We start from the raw sequence: 14,246 nt of genomic DNA, 5'->3' as shown, positions 1-14,246 counted from the left end.
GGTGGCTACACCAGATATTGAGTTACCTACTCTACCATCACAGGCAATTTCTCCTTGGATGCTTAGATCACCAAGTGGATCGGCAGAGCGTCCACCACCCTCGAAACCGATGAAGAGAGTGTGGGAGAACAGCAAATTGTGATTAGATGTTGCGCTCAGATGCAACGCCACGGTATTGTAAATATAGAGCTCAACGATAGCCACATTCAAATAACTCAATAATTGAATTTATCAATAATTTCCACCAGTGCCCATCTCTTATAGTCTCGTATACATACTGGTGAGGGTTGTTTTCGATTCATTGATGTATAAATCGAAAAACCGATGTGACATCTGTATGAGTCTAACAAAAGTTTGCACATCGGGATTTCGATTCATTCTTCAATTAACCGAAGTCAATCCTTTTAATTAATTTCGACAACAAAAACATGAATTATCAACAACAGTTTAACCAAAAACAATTACATACATCATAGCAGACAAAGATGACAAGATTGTTAAATATTACACGCTTAGGAACACATTCTGAGGCGTGACATGAATCGGGTGATCGGTATTTATCTACATATATTGACACGCCCACAACGTAAACAGCCAATCAACAGAGAGTGACATCAAACAAAGTACATAGGACCTGTCAATCTTTGAAATGTATGAGAAAAAGAACTACAACGTTACTTGAACTGAACTTTTATTTAAATTCAAGCCGCTATCGGCGTCATCAGAGCCGATTCAGAGGTACAAAACTATTTCAATAACATAATACATATAAATATAAATATAGAATAGATACAAAAGCATCTTACGAATCCCTACAAATAGGAAAGGGAGAAGGTGGCTGTTTCAAATGACATTGCATTGATATTTTCATTGCAGTGAACATAACACTTGATTTTTAACTGCAGTGAATATAACACTGAGTCTTGATATTTCAATGCAGTGAATATAACACTTTCAAGGAACTTTTGTCATACAAGAGCTACGTCCTTTATCGAAAGTGTCTTTCCCGTACACGAACTCTTGACTTCCTTTTTACGTCAATTCAACATTTTTTATTACTTTCGTTTGGCTGACAACGACACAAAAAGTATAAAATAAATAGATCCGGGATAGAATAGGTCTTCAGCAACCAATGCTTGCCGTAAAAGGCGACTATACTTGTCGTAAAAGGCGACTAACGGGATCGGGTGGTCAGGCTCGCTGACTTGGTTGATCCATGTCATCGATCCCAAATGCGTGGATCGATGCTCATGATATTAATCACTGGACTGTCTGGTCCAGACTCGATTGTTTGCAGACCGCCGTCATATAGCTGGAATATTGCTGAGTGTGGCGTTAAACAACAAACAAACTATAAAATAAATAGGATATTCTATGTATCCGGTGAAATATCTTTTTTTCTCATCTCGTGACGGGGGGAAAGGAGATATTTCACTCGACACATGAAATATCCTCTATATCATACATGTATATGATGATTTAAATGTGTTGCTCACGCGTGCACAATTTCTAAAATACGTTTCTGCTAGAATTGTGTAATCATTGTTTAATGCAATTACGAACACAGAAATCGTTTTGATTAAACTAACGATTCAAAGTAATTATAGGATATAAAACGATCTTCCTTTTTTCAGATAAAGTTTTCTTTTACAGTGAAAACGTTTTTCAAGAGTGACAAAAACTTCATAGGAAAAGGGAACGAGTGTTATATCTTATCATATCATCAACGATGATTTTGAATGAGTCATCAACACGAAAATGTCCCTGTGTCCTTATAATGAAATAAGGAGCGTAAAAGTACAAAGAATGCTGCAGGTAATTATAAACATAGAGCCGCATCACTTCCCGCATGCAAACCATAATCTTTGCGAACTACATGTACAAGGGGACGACGAGAACCTCTGAGCCTAACTACGACGGATGTATGGTACACACTTTACAGTTTGAATGTTTCCAGTACAACTTTCCATGTTTAATCATCTGCATTTGAACGAACTACATACCTAGGCAGCATGCTTCTGCAGGCATCATATTGACTAGGTATTCTCTGTTGATGAAAATGATGTTGTGTGATCAACGACCCTGTACACTTCACGGCGTGAAAAATTGTTCAGAACGCAGGATTCCAAGTCTTCTGACTCCTGATCTCTCGTGAGAATTTACGTCGTTTTTGAGCATTCCCAGCTAATATTGCTGAGCGATTTGTAAACATGGATGGGTGTTGGGTTCCATTCTGAGGAATGAACTGGGCATGACGAAGGTTTCAGAACGATGGGTTCCAAGGTTTCTGATTCCAGAACTATCGTGAGCATTTACATTGCGATTTTGCTGAGCGATTTGTAACCATGGATAAGTTAAAAATTAGATAGGAGTAAAAAACAGTGGAAACATCTAACGTCTCCCCCTCCGAGGAAGGCAATTCGTCAGCTTTTCTGAGATTCCAAATCAGCCCAATTCTATTGTATGGGTCTGATATTTGGGGTGTTCATAATTACGAAGAAATAGAGGTTGTACAAATGTTTGCCTGTAAGAGTTTTTTATGTGTTAAGCAGTCATCCTCAAACCACATTGTTGGAGGAGAATGCGGAAGATAACCAATTTACATATTTGCATTTAAACGTGTTGTTAAGTATTGTTTTGAAAAGATTGATATGCCTGAATAAGGTTTGGTAAAGAAATGTTATAACTTATTATTGTTAGGCTGTAGTAATGGAAAAACTAACTGGGCATCAAAAGTAAAACACATCCTATTTTCTACTGGTTTTGGTTACATATGGGAACAACAATTTATAACTTCAAAGTAATATCTCTAACTTTCTGTCGGAATTTATATTCCGTCTAAAATAATCTTATGCACAAAATTGGCACGCAGCTCTTTCATCAAGCTCAAAATCAACTCTTTACAGTTTATTCAAAACAAATTTCGGCTTTGAAACATATTTAAAAGAATTATAAATTTTTAAATATAGACGTGCCCTTGCGCAATTTAGATGCTGTTCCCTCCGGGTCCGAAATGAGACTGGGAGGTATAAAAACGAGTTAAAATCTGAACGGTTGTGTCTGGCTTGCAATCAAAATCAAATTGAAGATGAATTTCATTTTATAACAATTTGTGATCGACATGTACATTTAAGATGAAAATATATACCCAAAACGTTTTACCTGTACCCCTCCATACATACGTTTAATACTTAAATGGCATCAAATGTATTCATCATTCAAAATCTAGCCGTATTCACTTGCAAAGCAATGAAACTACGTCTTGTGTAAATCACCTAAAATTTGTATTATAATGTTTCTCTCTCACTGTATACTCTGTAATGTATAATGGGCCTGTGGCCTACATTACCTAATGAATAAAGACTATAAATAAATGAATCTACTCTTTACCACGTGGCGGACATGCAGATTTAATTGATGTAGATACAGCAACGACGTCGGATAAGCATAGTTTTAATCACAGAACTGAGAAATTCTAAATGTTAAACCCCACCCACACAACCTCATCAGCATTGGTAAGCTACCTTTAACTTCAACTTCCTTTTACAAATATATTAGATTTTAAGGGAAACGAAACGCGCTACAGAATCAATATACATCTTGTCTACCTGAAACCACAAGAAGTACAGAAGTCAGCATTCGTCAAGTTTCTCTTTGTATACTGTATGTATGAACCTTTAAAGGCCTGATTGATTTTCCTTGATCGGGGATTTTCTCCAGTTCATCAGACGAAAGTCGATACTACACAAATTATAAGTTACATCAATCGAGATCTAAAACATTATTTTTTTAATGAAAAGTGTATGTAATGTAGGATAGGTTGATTATTTTCTATGTATATAATTTTGTTTCAGTGAAAAAAACTAAAATATAAGACATGAATTTAATATGACACCTTTACACCTGGTACCCCTTGGTAATATATATATCTGTAGTGTAACATCCTCTCCTCCATCATGGATGGTAAACCCATCAGATTTCATCTTGAACATGATCAACTGTATTGTAGTAAGGAGTAGCATTGTCGATATGTTCGTAGGTACTTTCTGTTGCTGAAACCTTTGTCCTCTCATCAAGATTCACATAGTGTCCCTCTGACATCTTGGTTTTCAAGCTCTCCAGTTGGTTCACCAGTCTGACATGCAAAATAACTTTGGCTATTTAGTACGGGACTAATGTTAAAGATCATTCAATGTGTCGAAGAAGCTGCATCGCTAAACATATGTAGTACATGAACCAACATTAGTTTTCATAACATCGGGAATTACGAAGGGACGACAACCGTAAAACTCATACCTCCAAAGTACCTTAAAAATATAGTTTGAAAAACAATTTGACAAGTTATTCTCAGTCAAAACAATAATGGTGTGGAAAACCGATTTTTAACAATATGCACCCGATAATTTGTAATGTTTTGAAATGTTAACATTTTGTTCCATTAAAGTGACACAATAATATTACACCATCACCATAACTTTGATCTGCATTTCGAGAGGATAAAAAGTGAACAAACTGTCTACTTGATCTTCGAGAGGATACCGGTTTTACAAAATCCTCAACACTATTTTTGAGGTGAGTATGCTTTCTCTTATGGGAAGGGTATATTTCTTTAATGTAAGGATATTTTTGCGATGTATGACCGGGTCCAGGTCTAAGCATAACAAGTTATAATATTCCTTATTAGACACGATTTTGACACACAATGAGAAATAGATCAGTAGGTGTACTGAGCCTAAGAATCCCTAACAGATGAGTAATAATAGAAATGTTCTTTTTCAATGGTAAATGTATAGTTCTTTGTATGATTGAGGCAAATTATACTACCGTCTGATATGTATGGTTCCCCCAATCACTGTGAAGATCAGCAACACAGCAAGGGTGGCTGCTACTGGAATTCCCCATTTGCATCCCTCACCTGTTGTGGTGCGAGAAACAGACAAATGTTCACATTGCTTAGAAAACACCACAAAGAAGCTTTATGTACAACCGTTATTGAAATTAAGCTGCATTGTGAATGTCTTGCAATCAGTGTTAAACAACAAACAATATTCAGACATTTTATGATCATATTAAATCCTAAGACATATTTTCCTTCACGTGTGTTGTTTGCAACATAAAAGCGATACACAGAAGAAGAATCTTAAGTATATCTCATTCGTTGCTTATGCAATGCAGGAAAGGGAAAGGTTGGTAAATCGAATCATCTCATTACATATGTTGCATCGTCTCACCACTGTATTTGTCACTGGCCGTGGAGTCTCTACATAATCCGCAATGTGATGTACAGTTTCCAACGGCACACTCTGTCAGAATAGATATATAATCATTTCAAGTACAAATATGTTTGATATTTGACACCTGTATGTTTGGTGTCCATTACAGGGGCGGTCGGGTAGCCTAGTGGTTAAAGCGTTCGCTCGTCACGCCGAAGACCCGGGTTCGATTCCTGACATGGGTACAATGTGTGAAGCCCATTTCTGGTGTCCCCCGCCGTGATATTGCTGGAATATTGCTAAAAGCGGCGTAAAACCATAATCACTCACTCACTCACTCACTGGTGTCCATTACATTATGGTTTCAATCCAAGAGTATTATGGGAGCATATTACCATGATTTTCTCGCATTAGTATTATTCTGCCTGCATTTGAATACATATCCTCATTTAGACAGTGTGGTTCATGTTGGCAGCCCTCTTCATATGTTCCATTGTCTTTGCTAAATCGCAGGTTGGACTTGCAATGGCCACACTCAGACTGACACTTGTTGCCAAAACGAAAGTTGTTACGCTAAGCGCAGTATGTGAAATAAGTAATGTCAGCGTCAAAACACACAATTCTAAGAACACTGATGTATATCATTACCAACTGTAGGTTCTGAGCAGAAATCTTTGTCTTGTCACCTTCAGTCGTTTCCCCGTAACTTAACAGTGCCTAAGCAGATATTATTAATTAAGATTAAGTCCGTCAGGACATTTGGTGACAATGTACAACCACCGGATGAATTACGTGGCTACGAAAATATCAGATATGTACATGTAAGTTATGGATTCTGGTTAACCTTGAGGGTAATTCCATATGTTTATGTAACGGCAATAGCCATCATTGGTACTCACGTTGTAGACATGTGTCATCACTGATCCATCCTGCTGCACATCCCGCAGGACAGGATCCTGTTGTTTTGTTACAGCTGACACCATCAAGACAGTTTCCACACTGGGAGGCACAGTTGCTACCATAGGAACCGTCTGGACATGCTGCACACATATATACACGTATACACACAAAGAACATGGTGCAATCGTATTCGTAAGCCTTCATTGAAAATCGTACAGACTCACCTTGTTGACATGAAGCATCACTCTGCCACCCTGCTGCACAGCCTCTTGGACATGTTCCGCTTGTCTTATTACAGATGTCACCATCAAGACAATTTCCACATTGGGAGGCACAGTTGATACCATAGGCACCATCTGGACATGCTGCACACATATATACAAGTAAACACATAAAGAACATATGGTGTAATCGTATTCGTAAGCCTTCATTGAAAATCATACATGACTCATATAGTTGACATGAAATATAACCCTGCCAGACTGCTGCACAGCCTCTAAACGCAATGGCCATATATAGTTACATATCTGTCTTCAAATGTTTAGTAATTTCAGCGAAACTGTGGGTGATCGCAGCAACTCATCATTATTTACACCAACCGCTTTTGACGCCTTGAAAGGAACGTTAGTCGGCAGAGAATGGACAAAAATATATCATGAATGCCACACTTTGACTCGTTAAATCCTTTTTTATTGTAGCCAGACTATCATATGGAAACACAAGAAGGTAACAGGAAATTATCATTTTCAAATATTTATAGTAAACGCCGCGACTAAAATAACGCGATTTTGGAATATATTCTTTATGATATAATGGTTTCTTTCTGATGGTTTTAGATACAATTTATTCCCAAAATAGCACCACGATTCAATGTATCTATATGTTTATCCAGACATATTTGGAAAACACAAATGTCCAGAAAAGCGAGGTTCGACTGTACAAACCTGTCAACGTGGTGGAGGTAACTCAACGTTGAAAGTATCTTCCATTATGTGAATGTCACAATGTTATCAGATGGTATGACATCAACGCTATGGTGACATTAATCAATGTAATAGATTGTCAGATTACTGTCTTTAATCATGTAACAGACACATTGACTATAGTCGTACGCTATTTGTGTGCATATAATTAGAATGAACCTGAGCGTACACGAGATACCTCCAAAAGGCTTCCATGAAATTTTACTTCTATTTTTATACCATTTTCAGCACATACCTGTTTGGCAGTCGGTACCATCATATCCAGGGAAACATCCACTAGAACAGTGACCAGTGATCTTGTCACATATTTCAGTACTGCTAAGGCACCGGCACTGTTTGTCACAATCTTGAGAAAACCAGCCATCACTGCAAACTGATGATTGTTTAAAATATGATTACTGTTTAACAATATGAGTAATGTTCTTTATACATCATCACCATTTACATAGAACTATGTCTTCTCTAAGACGGAATGTGTTCATGTTGTTATCTAATTGCACTTTGACTTGGTACATATTTCGGTAGTGTTCTGACATCGACACTGTTTAATTTGCCACAATCGTCAGAAAACCATCCATCACTCCAAACTGATTATTGTTTAACATTCATCCTGTACATGTAGAACTGTGTGTTATGGAAGATGGAACATGTTCATGTTATTGTCAAGGTGCACGTTGATTTATACATATTTCATTAAGGTTGAAAGATCTATAAATCCAATGTAAATTTTTGATTAAGCAGTGAATATATGTTGAAATGTTCAAGGCAGATTTTGATAGTTTTGCTATATGGTGTATTTACTGTTCATTGTTATTCTTTTGAAATATGTTACTTCTACCTTCAACATACATGTTTGGAAAGTTACAAAGTTACACCTAAAGGTTATCATAATCACTTTGAAACACCTCATATAACTTAATAGGGATATTATAGTGTAGATTGTATGTCACAAGGATACGTGCAACAAGTTTGGTGAACCACCGATAAGAGCAGTTTCAGCTCTAATTCATGAAAAACAATTCAGTTCTACCCTCTTTGGATAGTGAGAGTTTATAGTTCACATCACATGGCAAAATGTCGAAATACGTGAATTCAGATCGCAAAGACATACCAAATATCTGCACTTCACACAAAGTAAGATATTTCGAGGAACCAGGTATCCGTATAGTGACGTTGGTTCCTGTCAGTGGCTGACGGCAGGAGACGTTAGCTATAGGAGGAGGATGTTCAGCTGACGACCAGTTGTAGCACATCTGGCTGCCCACAAGTGTCTCCATGCCGTTGTTTCTGTCTTGAACTATACAGAATGAATGTAGAATGAGATCAAGTCCAGGACATCGCTACGTAAGTGCAATAATCTTGAATATAGTTAAGCCCCATTTTACTCCATTTCCTGATCTGGATAACAACTGCAAACTCAACCATTGACACTGAATGAGGCAACACGATCAATTCAGGAGAAGCCAGAAATGTCATTATGAGTACTTGCATAAATGTAGCAGCCACTTCACTTCACAATTTCAAGAAGGCCGCTCGTGGGGAATCCGGGTTGGAATGGGTCCCCCGCAACCTATGCTGGTCGTAAGAGACGACCAAACGGAAGGCTCTGTGACTTGGTTGATTGCGTGGCATCATACCTCGAATGCGTGGATCGTTGTTTGCGATAATAGTTATGACGACTTGATTATTTGCAGTAGCCACCATAGAGCTGAATTGCTGCTGAGTGGAATTAAACAATAAACACACGCTCCCTTAATCATTCATGCCCCACGCTTCTTAAATGGGGTTCAGTGAATGCGTTTTAAATTATATGAAATTATTGTGATAGCTGTTTGTTGGCTGTCCCCGACCCTAGAACTAAACCTTGCAAGGCACGCCTGATGTTATTTATGGGTGCCCACTTCACGTTGACTTAGACACTTTTCAATGCCTGTTAATAATCTGAGTAACGTAATACGAAAACAAAAAATCACAATGTGTTTGGGGACCAAACTTGACACACAGTGTAATGACTACTACCGGCGTTTTCGGAATTCAGATAGACAAACCACTGAAAACATTAGACTTAAAACATAGTATAATGTAGTTAAACTTACTACAACAATGGAGATCTATGTTACTTGTAGAAGTAATGATGCTAAGTACGTTCGGTTCCAAATTCAATTTAGCATATATCCTTAATATCTGAAAGAATACATTACCTTGGTATTAAAACGCGCTATTGATGACAATAGGAAGATTTAATTCTATGAAACAACGTCGATGCCAAAATGTAACCTAATTATTGGGAATATTACCACCAGGCAGTGTTCATTATTTAAAATATTGTTTTCATAATTGATGTAATCAGTTTTGCTGAATTGGGTTTTAATTGATAATTTTATCAGAAGGTTGTTTTAAAGAATAAGTAGCTTTTTGTCAAGTACTTTATGAGCATACACTGTAAATAGCCTGTGGAAAGAAACTAGTAGAAATGGTATATACATTACTTCACTATATTTCACTTCTGAAGACTGTGGTTATCTTGGAAACTAATTTCATTCATTTTCAAGTTACATTGCATCTGCATTATATTATCTATAAACATGTGCATTAGCTTTTATAATTGTCTGTATAACAAGATATTAACTTTGGAATTAGTAATTATTCTCAGTGTGCATACTCGTGATAGATTCTACCATTCTGTTGTGTTCGTTGTTGTATTTTACATCATTATTGGGAAAAACAACAACAAACAAATGTGTACAAGTTATACCTTGTTATATATAATATTTGATGAAAAATATATATCACTCCTTTAGGTAACCTATTTGATTTTCATACATATAAGCGAATCTGGATAGATGGTAATGCTCTTGGGAATTACAGTTTTCCTACAAATAATTCGGCTTTCCATTGGTCGACGGAACTACTTTCCATTCGTTCTTCCTTTGATTTTGTAATCAACGCGCAGTCATGGAACACGAACGGCGAAACGTCTAGATTCTGATTTCAAATTCCTACATTCAACTTACTGAATTGGGGTTGATGATAAATAGTCCACGTTCACCCATGCACAACCCAGTCCTAGTTTACTATTCGAAAACTATAAATTGGCTACTGAGCCGCTGTATCTTTACGTTAACGCGTGTGACTTTCTTTAACACGTGTGACTTACTTTAACTGACATTCTATCATTGTTTACAAACATTTGACAAAGTTAAAAAAGCAACAACGAACGTTTTTTATGTGTTTTCTATGAGAAATGATCGACTGCTTATAAACCGGTTCCACTGTTGGTACGCGCTGCAAGCTTAGCGTTTTTAGCACTAGTTTAGGTAGACAGGACAAGCGTCATATGACAAGCTTTTTTACTGTTGCGTAAGTATACATTGGCACTAAATTTGATTATGGGTAAGAAAGAGAATAACCAACTCGAAATTCGGAATATTAATATATATAATTATTATAATTAATGTCGCTCACTTTGGATCTATTACATTAATTCCCCTGTGAAAAGTAGCTCCTCGTAGTTCGTTAGATATCTTGACAGTAACTACTCCTCAACAATTATACTTTGCAATTATATATTATCACCCTTACTCCTTCATATGTGGATGTACTCACGGTTGTCACGTAGATAAAGTCTGATGTGTTGTATCGTTTCAGGACGTGAAGTGTTCAGGTTCACAGTCCAGATGGGATCTGTCTCTTGCTGTGTATGGGTACATGTTAGTGGCATGCTCCTGGCATCTGTGGTGGCTCTGCCGTCTACAGCAAGTCCTGCTCCGTAGTTATTTGGTAGACCGAACATTGTACTACTCTGGCTGCATGTTCTTCCCAACGCGATATTTTCTGAAAATATAAACACATGATCAGTATCACAATGATCGGTTACTTGTATCCGTGATATCACATCTACTCATCGACCTGGCACTCACGTTTCTGACAGTATTGGCCGAACCATCCCTCCAGACATCTGTCCGGACTGCCGACCTGGCTACAGGGAGTAGAGGGGAACACGGCACAGGCGCTTGCAGTGTTACAGTGACAAACAGCATCTGTTTGAAAAAATGTACCTTCACTTGATTTATAATGGTCATTACTTATTAACACAACAGTGAACATAATGACAGGGCTTCTGGAAAAGGAACTGTTTGTGAATCCAACCTATAGGTAAGTCAAATATTTATACTTATTTCACATTCTGTGAATAACGTTCCTACCAGTGAGTGTAACAGCGACACAGGCCACAAGCAGTCCTATCCAGACCAAACCCATGTCGGATACCTAACTGAAAAGACAACAAGAAACTTGCTGAAATACTGATCACATAAATAGCGAAACTTACCAGAATGTGTTTTATCACAAATTGACAGCACACGTCGATTAAAGTATGAGAATTTAGGAGCCTGAAAAATCCAATTTTCTCGACGAGTGTCGTTGTATGCTTTTATCGAAAGGTACGAGGCCAAAATAGTTTTTATTCTGCAACATTATTCCAAACGAACTAATACATGATGAAGATGTTATCGTGGAAAGGAAGCAGCGTTGCGTCCTTTAGGTATGCCAAAGACCTATGGTCGCGCGTTCGTGTCCTGGTTCTCTCTGATAATGGACCCCCTCCGTGGTCTAGTGGTAGTGCGTCCGCCCGGAGAGCGGAAGGTCCCGGGTTCGATCCCAGGCCGTGTCATACCAAAAGACGTAAAAAGATGATACTTGTTGTTAGCCTGCCTGGCGCTCGGTATTAAGGGGCTAAAACAAGGACTGGTCGGCTCGGAGTCAGTATACTGTGTCTGAGTGGGGTATTCATGTTAAACAGCGGCATGGTATCTCAGTGGGCTAGCATTATAAATCGGCATCAGTCCGGACTAGTACAAGCGGCCACACACACACGTGCATGCACGTCGCTATATTATCTTGTACGCGACGTAAAAGCCCATTTTACCTCACCTCACCTCTCTGATAATGTACTTTAGTTTGTCAGCACCACACATGTGTCGGTTGATGTCACTAAAGTGGTAAACGTCTAAGACCTGCATTAGGTTGGGGCTTTTCTCCCAGATAAACCTGACATACGGTCATATAAACCATTAAACTATTCTGCAATAACACTTTTCAAAGCGGCGTTAAACAAAACCCCCTCACTTAGATGGTGAGTGACTGAATATGCGAGTATACTAATAGCTGATTTATATCAGGACGTATCCGTTTGATGATGGAAAACAGATAGGGAAATACGTTTAATAGGATTTAAAATGATATTATGCATTGTAGCTACTGGATGTATACATATTTTAAGCAGATTGTTTAAACATTCCTGATCACTTTTTGAAACCTTTTCACGAATGACCAAATTAACACATTATACTGGTGACTAAATAACAACATGTACAGAAAGAACTCACCTCCAACATCAACACCTCACAGTGCCTCTTGTATGTCTTTACTGGCGCATATGTGTTAGCAGCCAGGAAGTGAATCATGTGAGGAATACAACGCATCTATCATTTTTGTTTCTAAGACATTATGAGAAATGTGGTGGAACTGTAAATGTATCCGTTTTTAAACTGGATGTATGTCGAGAAAAGGTTTCTCCACAATTATACGATACTCCCACCTTTTCGCGAACACCTGGTATCTTCACCATTTGGATTCATACACATGTTCATGATATGGTCGGAATCGGACAATCGACTCTTTATTATTATGATTATTATTTACATATTAAAATAAAAAATGCAGAAGAGAACGGTTGGGTGACCATGGCACAGTCAGGCTGGATTGGATAATCATCAGCTCAGGGCCCTTTCCCCCTTTAACCGCAGTCCAGACAGCGACTTCTCCCAGTAAGAGCTGCCTCGTCAAGCCCACCCAGAACTTTTCGGAGAATGTGAAGACTCCCCAACACTGCAGCCTTCTGCATTACCCAGATTGACAGAAGGGCTGTATTCCTGGCAGCAAACCCGGGTACTCACCCGATGTTAGTCAACAGATGTGGAGGTATCAAACCTAAGGCACCGAGGACAATGGGGAGCCCGACAACTTGGTACTTGGGATACAAGCGTGACATTTCGCAACCGAGGTCTGCATATTTGCCATGTTTTTCCTCAATCTTGTCAATCACATTAGTGTCAAAAGGGACAGAAAATTCAACGACATAAATGATTTAATTGGATTTATCAAAAAGAAGTTTGTTTTCATCATTTTCCATGACACCCTCTACATATTCCGGGTCGTACCATGGATGGACCTCTGTGTCTCAACCACAAGCATGGCGAAGACCGTAATAAAATGATCGAGCTACACCATCATGTCGCTTAAGATACTGTGTTTGTGCCAAAGCGTGGCATCCACTGACAATGTGTTGGACAGTCTCATCAAATTCATTACATAATCTCCATTTTATTAACATTTTGATGCAGAATCACACATTGACGGTTTCGAATGGGAAGTGACTGGTCCTGAGCAGCAAACAGAAAGCCTTTTGTTTCACTTTTCAGGCCAGCCGACTTCATCCAAGCGAAGGACTCTGTTGGGTTGCTGATCTTCTCAACACACTGTACATATACTCGAGTGGTCGTTCAACCTCTCTTGTGTCTGGGCCGATTTGATATGGTACTTTGCTTAGTTGACACTCATTTCTGTACCGTCAAGCAGTAAATCAACACTGACATTGAGATTATGTAACACTTCCTTGGCTCGTTTACGAAAACTGTGTTTATTATTATTATTATTATTATTGTTGTTGTTGTTGTTGTTTCTCAAACTGTTATGTAAGTTTCAGGGACTTTTTCATTGATTCCTTAACTTGCTCAAACGCACATTTGTGAGATTTTAACATCTTTATGTTCTGTTTTATATTGGCCCACATACATTCACTCGCCAAACCAGCCCGTGCACAATCCACATTGTAGTTCCATGAGACAGATTACCAGGATCATAAGATGTGGTCAATTTTTAAAAGCTGATTTTGTACATATTAACAAATCGTTAAACACACACATTTATCACCCTATCCGAGCATGTTCAAACTGTATTTTCAAGTAGTGAGTGGTTTTACGCCACTTTTAGCAATATTACAGCAGCTGACATTATCAGTGCGGGGACACAAGAAAAGGGGTTCACACATTGTACCCATGTCGGGAATCGAACCCGGGTCTTCGGCGTG

General features: G+C 38.2%; 1 protein-coding gene across 1 annotated transcript; it reads right to left on the bottom strand.

The window, feature by feature from the left end:
- Positions 1–3,972: 3,972 nt before the first annotated feature.
- On the bottom strand, positions 3,973–11,356 carry LOC139444716 (uncharacterized). Its single transcript, XM_071225647.1, has 8 exons — positions 11,302–11,356; positions 10,703–10,930; positions 8,208–8,393; positions 7,332–7,469; positions 6,338–6,478; positions 6,113–6,253; positions 4,825–4,915; positions 3,973–4,135 (listed from the first exon to the last, which is right to left on the bottom strand). The coding sequence occupies exons 1-8, from the start codon at positions 11,354–11,356 to the stop codon at positions 3,973–3,975; spliced, it is 1,143 nt and encodes a 380-aa protein (XP_071081748.1).
- Between the last annotated feature and the right edge of the window lie 2,890 nt (positions 11,357–14,246).

This window comes from Haliotis cracherodii, unplaced genomic scaffold, assembly GCF_022045235.1.
Source record: "Haliotis cracherodii isolate W230 unplaced genomic scaffold, xgHalCrac1.p SCAF_6, whole genome shotgun sequence".
Classification (NCBI taxonomy): domain Eukaryota; kingdom Metazoa; phylum Mollusca; class Gastropoda; order Lepetellida; family Haliotidae; genus Haliotis; species Haliotis cracherodii.
The sequence above is the reverse complement of the archived record's forward strand: the minus strand, read 5'-3'. Positions and strand labels throughout refer to the sequence as shown.

Bases quoted from the DNA above. Each gene is read 5' to 3' on its own strand.
- LOC139444716 (XM_071225647.1), bottom strand. From the start codon at position 11,356: ATGGGTTTGGTCTGGATAGGACTGCTTGTGGCCTGTGTCGCTGTTACA. The intron at 6,254-6,337 runs GTGAGTCTGTAC...ATATGTGTGCAG, and splicing joins TGATGCTTCATGTCAACAAG to CATGTCCAGACGGTTCCTAT. The intron at 4,136-4,824 runs GTAGTATAATTT...TTTGCATGTCAG, and splicing joins GGAACCATACATATCAGACG to ACTGGTGAACCAACTGGAGA.